The sequence below is a fragment of the Phaenicophaeus curvirostris genome, chromosome 5 (genome assembly GCF_032191515.1).
Source record: "Phaenicophaeus curvirostris isolate KB17595 chromosome 5, BPBGC_Pcur_1.0, whole genome shotgun sequence".
In the NCBI taxonomy this organism is placed as follows: Eukaryota; Metazoa; Chordata; class Aves; order Cuculiformes; family Cuculidae; genus Phaenicophaeus; species Phaenicophaeus curvirostris.
Genome location: NC_091396.1, coordinates 13,151,138 through 13,166,311, shown reverse-complemented (window position 1 = coordinate 13,166,311; position 15,174 = coordinate 13,151,138). Strand labels below are relative to the sequence as shown.

Genomic DNA, 15,174 nt, shown 5'->3' with positions numbered 1-15,174 from the left:
CAGAAAAAAATAGTGTCTGCCTTTTAATAGCAAAAGATCATCTGAACGGACTCAAGCCTCAACATGAATCAAATTCCTACTATGAAATAACAGGTTGTGTGCTTTATAAAACAAGAAGATGAAGGTTTTCTTTAGAGCTTAAAGCCTAATTTAACATAGATAAAACAAATCTCATACTAGATTAATACGTAAAAAAAGCTAAAAGAGTTAGGCAGGCAGGTCTTTTTTCTTAAACCTAAGCAAGTTATTGCTAATCATTTTTGGTATTGTGCACATGAAAAGTTTTTCAAGAGGTGTTTAAAGAAAACAGTGTCACTTGAGGCAGCAGGGCTTCTGAAGGATAAGGGTGTGAAGTGTTAGTGATCATGAAGCAGCAACACTGAGAGACAGAGATGATGTGAGAAAGCAGTGTTAGGAATGTGGGAGGAAAACAGCAGATTCACATGGGCCAGAGGCACGGTGAGCCTTGAAAGTGAGCCCAAGAAAAAAAAATTCATAGAAAAATGGCAGGGAACTAATAGGAGTTAGAGAGGAGAGTATGCCCTTGAGTATTCCTTGTGGTATTTTACTGGAAGAGCTGATGAAGTGCAACTCTCATTTGATTTCCAATATAGTATTAACAAAGCGCTAGAAGGAAAAAAAACCTAAAACCTTAAAGTTTTTCTTTTCTGTGCTGGCTATGGCTTCCTGCATAATTTTCATTACCGTTAATAGGTGTCATAGGAAATGGTACTTCATGTCTTCCTCTTGTTCCAGGTACAACAAAATCAGAACATAGCCGTATATTTACACAGTACTTTCTTATTGACCAGGTTAATGTTCACTTCTCTGTCAAGGTGCCAGGTATGGGAAGAGGGGCATAATAAAGAGGATAAACCTGCTACTGCAGTTTCACCAAGAATCAGTAGCCCGTAAGAATCAGGCAGAGAAGAAACAAAGAGGCAGATTCAATCTTAAACATATGAGTATGTGCAAATGGCAGGCCCTCCTCAGGGTAAGGCCAGCTTTACTCCAGGCAGATAATGCTGGTGCTAGGTCCTACCTCCTCTACGGGCAGCTCCTTTAGTTTGGGCAGAGAGCTGGAGAGCAGTCCCACCAGGAAGGGGGTAGGGCAGCACACGATATCAATCATGGACGAGGGTAGAACAGGAATGAAGGTGTGCTGCCAGGAGAAGGGGTAGAGCAGGGCCACCACGGCGTGCGAGCAGCTCGAGAGGGTGCTGGAGAGAGGGGAACAACCATGTTAGCAGAGGTTCTTCTTTGTCCAGAACACTTAACTATCTGCTGATAAACTTAGTGTGTTAATATGCAAGTGCCCAAGGGGCTGCCCTATCACTGCGTCAGACAGCTCGCATCCCCTTCCAGTCCGTACCGCTTATGTACTAGGCAGTGTGGTAGTTCCTCCCATGCTTGCCTCTAGGTGACTTGAAACTAAAGGTAAAAAAATATAATCAATTTGTTTCATTATAGCAGTCAGGAGACACTTTGACTTAGAAAATGAGGTTTAGTGTTCCCAACAGAACCCAACAGCAGCCACTTTGATGCTTAAAATTCAAAAGCAACTTCAGGTCTTAAATGTTTCAACCATGTCGGTGGTAAAAATGTGTAATACTGATGTTCTTATGTCGAGCACTAATGCACAAACAATGGAAAATGAAAAATAAAATAAAAATTAAAAAAATATCCTAAATAAAAACTCTAATAAATTTGATGTTAAAAAAACCCAAAAAGCAATACTTAAACTAAAGGATATCTAGTAAAAGCAATACATTTTTTAAAGTTTTTATATTTTTGTGATAACAGCATATTTTATTATAATATATTTTGATGGGCTAGTGACCAAATCTAGTGATAAAGGCATTAATCCTGCTCAGCAGAGAACTCTCAAATACGCATTGGTATCCCCAAAACATTAAGACTTGATATAATTAGTGGAAAATGTCTTGCATGCATTTTCTTTCCATCTACTGAATCCTACTCCGTTTTACTGTCAAATGGATTCCAAACATTAAAAGTAAAGGAACATCATTACCAAGCTAGTTATAGCATCAGGGGAATAAAGATAGGATCTCCATTTCAGTGCTTTGATTTTGGACTGAGCTACAACGTCTGCTTCTCGCAGGCTGAGGATGACAGAATCTTGGATTTGTACCCAGCCTAGCATGACTGAGCTAATTTTCTCACAGTTAAAACTTCTGCTATGCTTAATGTAGCCACAAAGGACTATAAATAACTAATAACTTCAGAGCTGTTACTGCTTGAGAATGCTGGGGAGAAAAGCTGATGTATTCTACTGCAAGACCTGCTGGAGACTTTAGATGGCATTAGACCTCCACCTGAATAACCCTCGTGAGTATTTTCAGTTGAGGCTTATAACAAGACCAGGAGAAAGGTTTCACCTGTTTGTTCCTGTGAGTGATTAACCTCTGAAGTTTGCTCAGTGGGAAAAGTGAGAATTAGAGGACCAAAAGAGAAAAAACTGGGGAAGAACAGATGTTTGTCCGTTACTGCAAATAATCTGTTGGGTTGGTTTTACTTGGAATTTCCTTAAAATCTAGTCATCACAGCACATTTTTATAACATATGTTGCCTGACACAGGTTTCCTGCAAAATGATGCATTTCTCTAATTTATTTTCTTTTTATAGCAGGCAACAGTGCTGCCATTGCCTCATATTTTGTTCTCGAGTGTCTCCCATAGCAAGCATAGCGGTGCGTTTCAGCAGAGTTGTGGAGCATGGTACAAAGTTCCAGCACTTCTCAAGCTCACTTTAATGACTCTGGCATTTTCAACTCCTACAAATTCAGTCATCTTAGCTGAGTGGCTAAAAACAGCCACGTTAAGCTAAAAGCAGGAAGACAAACATTCTTCTGATATTCAGTTAGCATTTTCTTCCCTTTCTATAGAATGCCCTTTTGTAACTTGTTGTTTTACACACGGTGCTGTGACGTAAATCAGCCCCTGCATCCTCTCATGCGTGCTGTTCCCACGCTAGGGGAGGCTTCGGGCTCCAGCCCAGGACACTGGTTTCTCTTCCAGAGCTTTCCCCGGGCCTGGCTGGAGCAAGGCAGCAGCTGAAGGCAGAAGGTGGCCATGGAGGGGGTGTCCTGCAGCAGCACCCTGCTGTGCTCTGCTAGCATCCTGTGGGTCACATCATCACCCTTGTCAGCACCTCGGTCTGTGTATTTTAAAGGCTCTGCAGAGTTTTTCAAAATTCAGCTTTAGAAGATCCTTCCCTGTGAGAATTCTCAGGCTGAGCCCCATGAAACACTCGCTCCAAACTTTCATCCCCCAGAATCGCCCGCCACCCTCTCTCCCAGACACTGCTTGTGCAGAGGGCAATGGGCATCCCACACACCATTAATAAGCTCCTGCTTGTACAAAGTACTTGTGTCTCTTCAATAGCCAGGAAGAGTCATGCTTACAAAGGATACACATCTTTCACTTCAGAATCAGGCTTTTACATTCCATAAGGTAAAATTCAGAGATGAGATGATGGATGTAAGGGAACCCCCAGTTTAAATCTCTAAAATACAGTTCAGATCCTTTTAAAAGGGATGAGAAGCATGTTTGGTAAATTAAAAAAAGGAAGCCCTACCCTGGGAAACCAAGTCCACTTCAATTTTTCCTTTCAAGATGTGCAACCCACACATTGTCCCACTGTTCTTGTTTATGGGAAATAAGAAGTAAGGTCAGATGATTTATTTTCTTTAAGGTGTGTGAAGCACACAAAGTAAAGCAACCAAACAGTCAAAGACATTAGATTTTCAAAATATTTTCACTTTTTAATAGGTTAGTTTTGGTAATTCAGAGAGAGCTGGGTTTGAGAGTAGGCTTTTTCATTTGGCCTGTGCAGTTTTACAGAACGCTACATAGTGTTCTGTCGTTCTACTGGAAAACACTTCTTATATTACCCATATGCAGGTAATTTTATACATGGACAAAAGAAAGCAAACTATTGCATGAGTCATTGACTAACGAGGAACATAAAACATCACGTACTTCAGAGGGGAAGCGCTGCCAGAGTCGTGCACAAGTAGGAGCCGTGCTATGATGATCCTGGGGCTCTGGCCACCCCCATATGGCATAGGGCCAGCTGTGCCCAGGATCCCAGTGCAACACTGGTGTGTGCCTTCCTCCTTCCCTCCAACACACAGGTAGTGCCCCATGCTTACAGCACTTACAGTCAAGCCTCTCATCCCACACTGAAATTGTGGACAACTCTCCTGGCCTATGATGCTTTGTCTCTAAGGAGATGCTGAGAAGAGGCAGCCTTCTGCTTAAACCCAGCACATCTCTCTGCTCTGTCAGATACAGACTGTCCCGCACGCACATGTAACCATAATGTGGAATAAGTCTACTGACAGTAACTGACTGTGAAAAGGTGACTGTGTTTGCAAATTTTGTGGGATAAGGGAATTTTCTTAGATACAGATACATAAGGCTATTATGTAGCCATACTCCACAGCCTATGCCACTGAACTCATCCCATTAGGCTGTACTCAACCCAAGAATTTCATAGAATCATAGAATAACCAGGTTGGAAGAGACCCACCAGATCATCGAGTCCAACTATTCCTATCAAACACTAAACCATGCCCCTCAGCACCTCATCCACCCGTGTCTTAAACACCTCCAGGGAAGGTGACTCAACCACCTCCCTGGGCAGCCTGTTCCAGTGCCCAATGACCCTTTATGTGAAGAATTTTTTCCTAATGTCCAGCCTAAATCTCCCCTGGTGGAGCTTGAGGCCATTCCCTCTTGTCCTGTCCCCCGTCACTTGGGAGAATTTGCACTCCACTAAAGCAAAATTAGTCAACAATTTTTAGAAAAACACCCAGTTTCAATTGATTTCAAAACACAGGCAATAACTCCTCTCAGTGTTTTTTCCACGGTTATCATCTTCTTAAGAGTCATTTGGAATTTGCCCAGGTTTGGGTTCTTCCTGTGCTTTTTATTCACTAGATTAAAAAACCCTTTAGTGTTTGATCTTCTCCCCATGAAAGTACTCATTTGAGATACATCATCTTATTGAACATTCTTAATCACAAATTTCTCTTGAAGAGATCTTTATGATAAAGACAAACATCTTTATGTTACAGACAAAAGGTGACAAAACTTTTTTCCCATTGAAATTTGATTTATCTTCCTCTGGGCTATTTGGTTTTCCAAATCATTTTCTCATGATAGCAGATAGAAACTTTTCTTTTTTGTGTACTTGGCTGAGGAGAAACAATCTTAGACTAGGAGCTGAGGCACACGAATTTTAGACATTACCATGACTCAGCTGAATTGTGGAGACTGCTTGTGAACATGGTTTAGGCCCGTGTCTTTTGACATAGGCAAATTAATGTGACTCAGCAAGAACATTTACTGTCCTTTAGACAGAACAATGTCTGCTGTCAACTGGGTCAGTCAACCAACAAATAACCCCAAGTCTAGACTACATTAATATCTAATCACAGCACAATTACCACATTCTGAGAAACAGAGCTTGTCTTCTATTGAACAGTGAATGGATGCTCCTGGCTGCAGGGAGCACTGCCAGTGCAGATGCTAGTGCTGGATGCGTCTGTTTCAGAGGGCTGTGGCTCGTTGCATACTATGTGTCATCAACTCTCATGAAATGTTAGAAGTCATTCAGTTAACACACACTACTTAGATTGGAAATATTCCACAGATACACTGATAATTCTCTTCTCTATAACAGCAGCCAAAAGTTATATTCCTTCTCACATCCTCCTCTACCACCTTGAATTTCTCACAGACCCAGGGGACTCTCACACACCTTCTTAGTCCTCCTAAGGACTAAGCTTCTAGTACAGACAGCCACTTGCTGACAGGGCTCCTTGATCCTACCTTGCTACTCTCATGCACCTCCACCGTTGTTTCGGCATTTGCATTGAAGGAGGAGAAGGTAAGAATATCCCTTCCCCTTCCTCCTTGTCTCCCAAGGGACAGACAAGCTTACTCAACCAGGAAAGACAGGACCACTCCTACATGTGGGGCCAAGCCACAGCCCAGCTCTGTCACCCCAGGGCTGGTGCTGGCATTGTGCTACGACGATGCTCTGGATCATGCACAGAACTGGGATTTGTTGTCAGAATATTGTCCCTCTGCTTCCTCAGATGGAGAAATGTAGCCAAAAAAAGTACATTCACAAAGAAGTGTTTCCATTGTCCATGTTTACTTTTCCACAACCTTTTCATGTTTCTCATTTCTTCCTGCTGATTTAATTATGTTACTCTGTCCACACTTGCTGAACTCTTTCATCTGCTGTGTTAACACATACATGCCTCTGCCTACAACTGCTCTGTGATTGAGTTGCCTCCCTGACCTACATCCTTTTGTCTGCTCGAGAGAGCTTTCTCCCACTTGAACTTGGAGTCTGGAGGCTCCATTCTTCTCAGATGTAATACCTCGACTCAGGCTGGTATTACACACCTACGTGCCTTGTCACAGACCATGCATTTCTGTGACAGCTCCTACCCTTGTGCTACTGATGAACTGCATAGCTGCAGAGCAAAACCAGATGCCTAACGACACTTCACTCCTGCTACCTCCAGTGCCTCCCCAGACTGCAGATTAACCCCAGCCTCTGACAAAGAGAGAAGTCTGTGACAACTCTGTGAGATAAAATGGTCTGAGAAGTTTGCAGAGGGCTCCGACGAAGGCTCTAGAAGAGTCTACATCCTGCCAAGGATGCAGCCAATCTCCCCTCCAACACATACAAACTGAAGAAGTCAAGGGGAAGGACACAGCAGGAAGTTCGAAAAGCATCAAGTAAAGAAGAAATGGAAGCAAAAATTTTAGCAGAGTGCCATGGTTTGAGTGGGAGATGGAGTGTGGATAGCATTGGTGTTAATGAACAGGCAGTAATTTGGAGCAGAACTGTGCTGTGCCAGATACAATACACACCCAGACACTGAAAAGTTTCTCTAGGTGCATAAGAATAAATAATAGCAGCACTTTCATTCAGGTGGAAAAAGGCTAAGTAATAGCATCAGGGACAAGATATAAATGAAAACCTATCGGTATCATAAATGACAGTTTCCATACTCCAGCTGTAATCAGCTCCTGCAGCATTCCTGCCAGAGGTCAGCTTTTAAAGCAAGCCCTTGAGGATACTTAGCCTGTCAGAAGAGCTGGCTGATAACAGGGAGTTGTTACTGCTTTCTCCCTGCTCCCCAGCGTGGATGCTCAGCTACAGTACCGCCTAAACTCCCTCAGGTACTATTTAAAGACTGTGTGACCCCAGAGAAATGGTTTGTTCTGTACTCCCGGGACTGCTGTGCTATGAGGACACGTGTTACATTAACCCAGATACCACCAACTACTCACCAAACAGGGTAGGGAGGAATAAAACAAAAATTCAAGAAAGTCTTTGATACAATGGTGCAGGACATCTCCTGTTTTCTGTCCAGTGTGGAAGTGTCAGATATTACAGCTTTTCTTCCCATTCAAAATTATGGCTGATTGTTTCTCCATTACCACTCTAGGACTTTTAAAAGGGAAAAGAACTTCCATTCCTCTCTTTCGACTCAAACCAAGGAAATCATATGTTTCTGCAGCTTTTTAGCAAAAAGACCTTCTCCATGGACATTTCAAAATAAAACATGAGTCATTGCTGCTAGAGGAAAAGAGCATGGTGATGGGGCCATCTGATTGCACAGCCACAGCCTAAGTTTGGGAATGTGCAAGCACACACACTGAGGAACGACAGGCACATTCAGAGGTCCAGCACTGGATGCAGAGAGGGGGCCATGGCAGGAGACAGCTGCGGGAAGCATATGGGGTAACCTTCCCACCAGGAACAACATAGAATCATAGAACAGTTTGGGTTGGAAAGGACCTTAAAGATCATCCAGTTCCAACCCCCCTGCCATGGGCAGGGACACCTCCCACCAGACCAGGCTGCCCAAGGTCCCATCCAACCTGGCCTTGAACACCTCCAGGGATGGGGCAGCCACAGCTTCCCTGGGCAACCTGTGCCAGGGCCTCACCACCCTTATGGTGAAGAAATTCTTCCTTATGTCTAGCCAAAATCTGCCCCTCTCCAGTTTATACCCATTGCCCCTCATCCTATCACTACAAGCCTTTGTGAATACTCCCTCCCCAGCTTTCTTATAGGCCCCTTTCAGTTAACGGAAGGTCGCTATAAGGTGTCGTCTTCTCCAGGCTGAACAACCCCAACTCTCTCAGCCTGTCCTCATATGGGAGGTGCTCCAGCCAACATGAAACCAATAAATAACTTTCTGCTTGTAAACTGATACTGAAGCGAAGCTGAAATGGAGATTTTTTGAGAAGTGAAGCTGCCACAAGTAACATCACTGGTGATCAGGGATTAAAGGATACCTCTGTGCATTCATCATAGGGTCTGCAGTTACTGATGAGTCTGGGAGACCTGCCCATTCAAAGGATTACTTGCATTTGTGAGGCACTGTTACAACATGATCAGGATTCAATATTTAACTTGTTTTCACTTTACTTTTTAAGGTTGTGCACCTGCCTCTAGATAACTATTTTGTTTTCTCATTTCAGTCAAAATTATATAGAACTATAATCATAAAGTGATTCAGGCGGGAAGAGACCTCAGGAGGTCAGCTGATCAAACCCCCTTGCTTGACATCAGATCAGTTTGCTTCCAAAGCCAGATAAAAAAATTTACGTTATTTTGTTATATAAAACATCTTTACTGCCCTTTTTTTTTGTGCAAGGGTGGCATAGTTTGGTGGCAAGGACTCGAAGGCTGGCAGGAGGGATCACCCTGTGTGCCAAAGACTTCTACCAGTGATGTCTAAACTCACTCTGGTTTGGTTATGTCAGAAGCCACTTTAAAATAATATTTTTGTGCATACTAAGAAGAGACTTATGTAGTTGCTAATTCTTCAGATGAAATTATTCACACTAAGCTGCACCCTCCTTTCCCATTGTAGCCCTGGGATACACAGAGAAATGGGAGGCTCATCTGGGAGATGAAGATCATCTGCAGGGAACCCTAAGAACGGAAAGAGAAGGAAAGGAAGGAAGGGAGGAGGCTGAATTAAATACAAAGAGGTAAAAATAAGACCTTTGAGGCAGAACTGGGAGGGGAAGAAGACAAAATGAGCCTGGCAAGCAGATGAAAATAAAACTGAGGGCAAAGAAGTTGGGATGCAAAACAAAGGGACAAGATGGTGACTGGCTGGGCTGGGTGACACAAGGACCAGGGAAAAGAATTTAATACAAATCTGGATGAAGTAGCCAAATTATTAGGTCCCTGTGAAACTAGTTCCTCCCTGTTGCTATAGGCAGATGGAAGGACTGTGAGGTTGGTTGATGCTGATTGCCCATCCTCGTTCAGTACCAGAGATACTGAGAGGGACTGCAGCTGCAGGAGGGAAGGTCAGACACCAGTATAGCTAAAGGTGTGTGACAGAGGCTCAAAACCTGCTTGTGGTACAGACATGAATCAAATATAACAAGTGCTTGTACACTTCAGTCTCTTCTGTACTGCTTCCTCCTTGTCCTACCATGCACAGCCTAGTGATAAGCACAGACACAAAGACACAGTTTCTACCAGGAACAATTTTCAAACTGAGAAGACTAATTTCCTCCACAACATTTACATTTACCTGTATGTGAGAGACCGAAGATGATGATCAAAACACCAGAGTTTGTGCTTATCTTATTGATTTTGACCCAAATTAACTTCTCTGGACACACATAGATAAATTATTTTTAATTATTATGGAGCAGCAGGAATTACAGTCAGTTCATGCCTGGCTTCACCAATTAAAACAAAGCATGAGGGAGCAGGCAAAATACTGTTTTAGGCTTTGATTCAGCAAAGTATTTCAGCACAAGTGTCAGCCTTAATTTTCTTTCATTGTGCTGAAATATTTTGCTGAAATGAAGCCTCAAAGACCTTTTTTTTCCACTTCTATTTTAATAAGATCAGCCCACAAGTACTCGCTCAAGACATGATAGCCTCCTTTGAACTGTAAGTACTCTGCCATGGAAAAGAGTGCTGTACAGTCAGCAAGGCATGTTTCAACTTCTGAAATTTGAATAATTTTTTACTTTTCTAGAAGCCCTTCAGGGGTAAAGCAAACTACAGAGAATCCTTCAAGTCTTTATAAGCTGGTTTGGAAGTAGAGGCTGTAATTTTTGAAGCTATTAAATAATTTTAATTTAATTTTAATATATTATTAATATATTTATTAACTTTTAATAATGTAATTTAATCTTCAGTTAAATTGGATTTCAGCCTCCTTAATCAAGAATTCCCTGTGGCAGAATCCTTCTGTTCAGGGCCCACCTCTATGTAGAGGTACACAGATTGGAAGACTCCCCTGCCACTACCAAGACATTTTTCTCTAGAATAATCAATGAGATGTTTAAAATGAAAGCACTGGGTGCACAATACCTGGAGAATTCAGGCTGTAAAAGTCAGAGCAATATTTTGCACTGTGACTTATTTTTTAAAGCTAACAAAGCTTAAGTAAGAGGTAAACTAAGAGTCATTACACGAAGTCCTTAGTAGTTGGCCTAAAGTATGTAGCTAGTACTGTATCACTGATCAATACCTGACATTCTTCTTTGCCAGAAATATGGGCAAGTCTTTATATGCATATTTTAGGCTATTTTTATTCTTGCTGTCAGGGAAGATCTGCCAATAGAAAGCTCTGCTCCTAGTGTCTAAATAAAATAGGGAATTCCCTACTGTAAACAGATCATCACAGAGGGAACACATATAATTTATGTGAGAATCATGATGACCTGAGTCCATTCGGGCCAACTCAACTGCAGCAGCCAGTTTTGAACATTTCATGCTTAATCATCACCCACACTACAGCAAATGCTGCTACAGTCAATGTATGCAACTGGGTAAAGAGCTCTCCAAAGCACAAATGAAAGATCTCCTGTCTGATATGGACTGTATCATATATTACTTGGATTAGCAGTGAGCTAACAACTCACTCTTAGTTCAGAAGCAGGTAAAAAATCCCTCACTCTGCACATGAGATTAAAAAAGGAAAAGTATTATTCAGGAGGTGAACATTTCCCAGAGTGGGTGACTGATTTAGAAAACCCAGAGCAGTCTATGGCACCATACCTATCAGCCTCCACAGTCCACCCAGTGCTTCCTCACCTCCTGAGCCAGGGTTGTTGCACAAGGCAGCAGCAGACTGGTGCAAGAGTGGGAACCTAACCATGCTCTTATCCTGCACTGGGGAAAAGCCTGGGAGGCATCTGCCCCCTTGCTGAGGGCTCGCAGCTCCCTCAAAGCCATGGGGAAGAGGGCAGATCCTGTACCGTGAATCTGAGTTTCCTGGCACAGCTGAGCTGCCTTGACAGGCTGGGAGAGCTGGGGTTGTTCAGCCTGGAGAAGAGAAGGCTCTGAGGAGACCTTAGAGCAGCCTCCAGTACAGAAGGTGCTACAGGAAATCTGGGGAGGGACTGTTCACAAAGGCTTGTAGCAATAGAACTAGGGGAAATGGGTATAAACTGGAGAAGGGTAGATTTAGACTGGACGTAAAGAAGAATTTCTTCACCATGAGGGCAGTGAGGCGCTGGCACAGGTTGTCCAGGGAAGCTGTGGCTGCCCCATCCCTGGAAGTGTTCAAGGCCAAGTTGGATGGGGCCTTGGGCAGCCTGATCCAGTGGGAGGTGTCCATGGCAGTGGGGGTTGGAATTAGATGATCTTTAAGGTCCCTTCCAACTCAAACCATTCTATAGTTCTACGGTTCTATGCTTTTGCCAAAGCTGAAGGGCAGAGTCAAATCAAAGTGACTCCCTTAATTTGAATGCAGACACGTCTGCTGCCAGTGACCTTTGTGATATCTCATGAAGCGCAAACAAGGCCTTGGAGATAACAGTGGCAGAGAAAGGGGCAAAGACTAAGGAGGAAATGCATATTTTCCACATCACATCAGTCAAATTATCAGTTGTTGTCCTTTGCAGAATCATTTTAACTACGCTTACAACTGAAAGAGTGTAGCTACTTATCCCTCACACCCCTCAAATGGTGGTTTTTTCCCTTAAGAAAACAAGTCAGAATCAAATCTTGTTTTGCAATGACTCACTTCAGGGCTTTTCTGGTGCTTTCTATATGCAGTCCAAGAAAAGGAAACCTTGTAAAATACTCATAAAGGAATTGCAGTGTGGCCTCACCGCTCTGGCAAAAGCAGTGCTTCAGGTCCTTATCTGTGGGGCATCAGTGACGCCATTGGGCATGGTTTAGTGTTTGATAAGAATGGTTGGACTCCATGGTCCAGTGGGTCTTTTCCAACTTGGTTATTCTATGATTCTGTGATTAATTTTGGGACACATTTCAGTGACTACTGAAGGTGGGTTACAGAGAGCTCAGGCACTGATTCTTCTGTGCCACTGATGATTCCTGGTAGGAGACCTTCTATGATAAACACAGTGGTTACAACCCAGTCTCTCGACTAGTCTCCGACTTTAATTCATGCAGCCACGGTTTGCCATGCTGCCGTGTCAACAAGTACAATTCACTGAGCAAATGCCTGCTCAACAGTTCGCATCATGTGTTCCATTTCTGGCCCCTTTTTATCATATTTTACAGAAAACTGACTGGCCAGCATCTTCATTCATAAATTCTTCTCTGACCACATCTCCTTTAGGTTAAGCTTGCAACACCCTCTCCTGCTTGTTGCTATCTTATCCTATCAGTATGGCTGCATCAGGAGCCTCACTGTAATTACCTGAACACATGCCCACAGAGCTTTACCAGTACACAATGCAATGCAGAGCAGAGGGGTGAAAAATCATGTCTATGATGCTCCTGGCAGCCCATGTTATGCAGGAGCACTGCTCCAGCAGTCTGTACCCAAATGCAATTTACAGCCAACGGCCAAAGGAATGAGCAGGTATGTTACTTGGCATGCCAGGAGATGACATCAGGAACAGCCAGCACCTGGTAGCTGTCTACCCTGCTGAGATGATATCTCCTAGCTAAACAGAGATGGACAGAAATATGATGTACTCTCAGGGATTCCTGTTTTAAAGCTGCTGAATTTGTCAGTTAAAGTAATTCAGATTTTCAGTGTTTTATAATTAACAAACTCATTAGAGCTTATTATCAAAGAAGTAAGTGCAGGGTTGATTTTGATTATACAGGAAGTTTTCTTTCTGTTTTTCATCCAAATATTGGAAGACAGATATTTTACGCAAAATTTCCAAAAGTTATCATCACTTTACATGAATTAGTAAATTATTTTACTTCATTAAGAGCTGCATTTCCAGAACTCAGCTTCCACCTGCCTGGAACACCTCTCTGACAGTCTGAAGTCCCACAGATAACCTACAGATCACAACCCTGGCTCATGGCACAAATCAAGGTTGCATCATATGTAACTGAGAGCTGCAGACCACAGAATGCACTGTCAGGAGATTTCTCTCTTGGAGAACAGCTATGAAGTACTTAACTTGAAAGAAAGCAGAGAAAAGTTGATTAAAGGGGAATGTGATTTTAATGAAGACGTTATTTTTTCTCCTGTAATACTTCTGCATGAGAAGAGTAGTACGCAAAAGTCCCTGCAGAGAGAGAGACATGCAAAGTGCCCTTCAGAATGAGGATTTGGCTTTTTAAGCAACTGGCATTCAACCATACTTTCCACAAAGCTCAAGAAAATAAGACTTCTGGCAAAAAAAGTCATTGCCTTGACACATCAGCTACCTGCCCAAGCTTCATCAGGTGATTACAAGAAAAAAAACACAACATTTCAAAGTGGAAAGTTATCTTTTGTGCCCACAGAGTTACCCAGTCCCTTCCTGCAGGACAGTTTCTTAGTATAAATCCATAACAAAAGTGGTTCTGGCCCTGGTGCCCCAAGGAGGGTTAACTGCTTCTTTCCACACTGAGGCTTTCATTCCCACCAATCCTTGTTAATGTTCACCCTGGTGGTTTCAGCTTCACAGGTAATAGTACTATTAATAGTATATGACAGCTGTAGAGTAGGATGAAGAATTTTTCTAGGTAGTAAAAAAGGAAGAGAAGAACAATTCCCTCTCCCTAATCTTACTCATTCAAAAGCCAAAAAGAGGGAATCTGTCTAAGTTCCCTTGCTGCGAGCTAGAGGCTGAGTTGGGAAAATGTGGCAACTTATTGACATGTGGTTATTGCACTAATGAGCAATCCAGAAGAGAATTGCCAAACAACATTATCGTCTTCTTATCCAATACCCTTTCAAAGGAAAAGGGGAGGGATAATTTTATTGCGGAAATCGTAAGTGGAAAAAGATGATGTTTTCCTACCGTAGAATTTTGGCCAAAGCCTGAAGTGATATGAATACCACTGGAAAGGAGGGCAGGAGAAAAGTAGGAAAAGGAAAATCATAAAAGCTCTACTCGTTTTGTGATATGGCATATTAAAAATGCCATCAAAGTTTATTGCATATTAAAATATCATTATTATATTGCTTTTCTCTGGGACTGCAGAATCTTAAACAAGCCAGAGACTTAAAAAGTTAATTTTGTTTTTTTGGGCTTTCTCTTCTGCCTCACACAAATTTTCCAACCTGTCTACGCACAGCTCCTCTGTTGGCATCAGCCACCACAGAATCTGAATGCCACAGAATTGTCATCCTAGTGGTACAAAATATAAATATCTCTTGGGGGGGGGTGGAGTCAAGTGCAAAATTTATCTCTCAGAAAGCTTGAGAGACAGCTCTGCTGGTTACCTTAAGCTACCAATTCCACATCACATTGAATACATTCAATTCTAGCATTCAGACTGTAAAACCAAATGTTCAGCATCTTGCAGGACTGGGACAAATACAAACATCCACCTCAGAGATGTCTGCTGTATTCAGTCAGAAAGAAAGAAGCAGAGTACCAAGAAAGTTTAGCTGTGTTAAGCCAAATAATCACACACTCCACAGGAGGTTTAAGGTTTTTTGTATGTATGTCTATATATATATATGTTTGTACTGCTGCTTCATAGTGCAAGCAGACTGAGAAAAATCAAAATCTCATAAAAGGAAAAGCAGAGTAGGTAGAAGAGACTCAGACAGACTCCAGACCTTTTTTTTATAAAAGATGAAAGGAGCTGCATGTTGTTTTCCCTCAGCTAAAGCAGGGGTGGTCTACAGGTTCTAAATTACTCCTCAGGGGGCACTGATCTGGCTCTCACTGGAAGACATGGAAACTCTCTGGTTACTTAGATAAG

General features: G+C 42.5%; 1 protein-coding gene across 6 annotated transcripts in view; it reads right to left on the bottom strand.

The window, feature by feature from the left end:
• Positions 1-15,174, bottom strand: part of DENND2B (DENN domain containing 2B) — a 181,182-nt gene that overhangs the window by 4,295 nt on the left and 161,713 nt on the right. For all 6 annotated transcript variants that reach the window (XM_069857608.1, XM_069857607.1, XM_069857605.1 and 3 more), the window contains one exon: positions 1,043-1,220. In XM_069857608.1, the coding sequence (XP_069713709.1) occupies positions 1,043-1,220 (178 nt within the window). The remainder of the gene's footprint in view (positions 1-1,042; positions 1,221-15,174) is intronic.